Source organism: Perkinsus marinus (genome assembly GCF_000006405.1).
Source record: "Perkinsus marinus ATCC 50983 genomic scaffold scf_1104296970246, whole genome shotgun sequence".
Taxonomy (NCBI): Eukaryota; Perkinsozoa; order Perkinsida; family Perkinsidae; genus Perkinsus; species Perkinsus marinus.
This window is the reverse complement of record NW_003202544.1, coordinates 1-1,142: the sequence shown is the minus strand read 5'-3', so window position 1 is coordinate 1,142 and position 1,142 is coordinate 1. Positions and strand designations below refer to the sequence as shown.

Below are 1,142 nucleotides of genomic sequence, written 5' to 3'. Positions count from 1 at the left end.
AAAGCCACAGAGCATGCTTTAGACTACACTAATACCATTATGCTGATGTTGGTTTAGCTGAGCAACAATCTTTGCTTTGTTAGTTGACTCTAATTTTTGTCTTCTCCATGAAGGTCGTTTTCACCATCGCTGCTTTGTCTGTTGCCGTCGCCGAGTATTGTCAGGATATTTGTGATGGTTATTCTCCCTGTGCTGACTCCAAGTATGGCTCCTACTGCAAGGGCAACGGTGTCTGCTTCGGACTCTACCATAAGGATGATGGTTACTGCTTCCAGCCGACCGAACAAGACACCTGTGATGACTACACGTTGGAGCCGGTGGCTTGTCCCGAACCCACACCCACCTGTCAGGACGTCTGCAATGATATGTCTCAGTGCCGCGACTCCAAGTGGGGATCGTATTGCAAGACTTGGCAGAATCCGGCGGTTTGTTTCGGTATCATCAAGAAGGATGATGGTTCTCTTTGCTTTGCCCCCACTGATAGTGACTGCCAAGGTGAACCCTACTATTGTTAGCCTAGTTTAGGTATTCCTTAGCATCAACTATGTTGGTCGAATGTTCTTTTCTTGGTAGTCGTGTGATCAATCTAGGTAAGTGGTACAATCTATATGAGTTCTCTAATCATTAGAATTTCGTTGTGTTTTATCCAAGATGTGAGTGAATTGGTCAATCAGCTCGAGGAGTGAATGGACTTACCCAGCTTTGTGAAGGTATCTACTCTCAATTAAGTGGACATTTGATAGTCGACAGCAGTAACTCGAACTTCGCACCGATATAATACACTTGAGTGAGTATATATCCTGGGCTGCTACTAAGTCGAACCCAAGATTACGATATGAGCGGAGAAATATGCTCAGCTTCCTGAATGCTGCATTCGTGTCATCTTCTCAGAATGTCGGTGACGTTTTATTGTCGGTGACTTTTGATTCAATAGTCATCGACAAGAAATCAAAGTCAGACTGAGAGCATTAATTGTGGATTTACATTATGCGAGATTCGAACTACGAATCATTTATGCATCATCACTGGAACCGAATGATCCATTGATATCCTCCATTTTCCGAGTTCAGTTTTGGACAAGTGACTTTCCCGAGCTCAGATTAAAATTGCGCATCAAATTTCATTGAAAAAACCAGTTTCTT

General features: G+C 43.3%; 1 protein-coding gene across 1 annotated transcript; it reads left to right on the top strand.

The window, feature by feature from the left end:
• Positions 1 to 107: 107 nt before the first annotated feature.
• On the top strand, positions 108 to 628 carry Pmar_PMAR005036 (hypothetical protein; the record flags this gene model as incomplete). The annotated part of the gene is made up of 2 exons (XM_002767683.1): positions 108 to 495; positions 591 to 628. The coding sequence occupies 2 exons, from the start codon at positions 108 to 110 to the stop codon at positions 626 to 628; spliced, it is 426 nt and encodes a 141-aa protein (XP_002767729.1).
• Between the last annotated feature and the right edge of the window lie 514 nt (positions 629 to 1,142).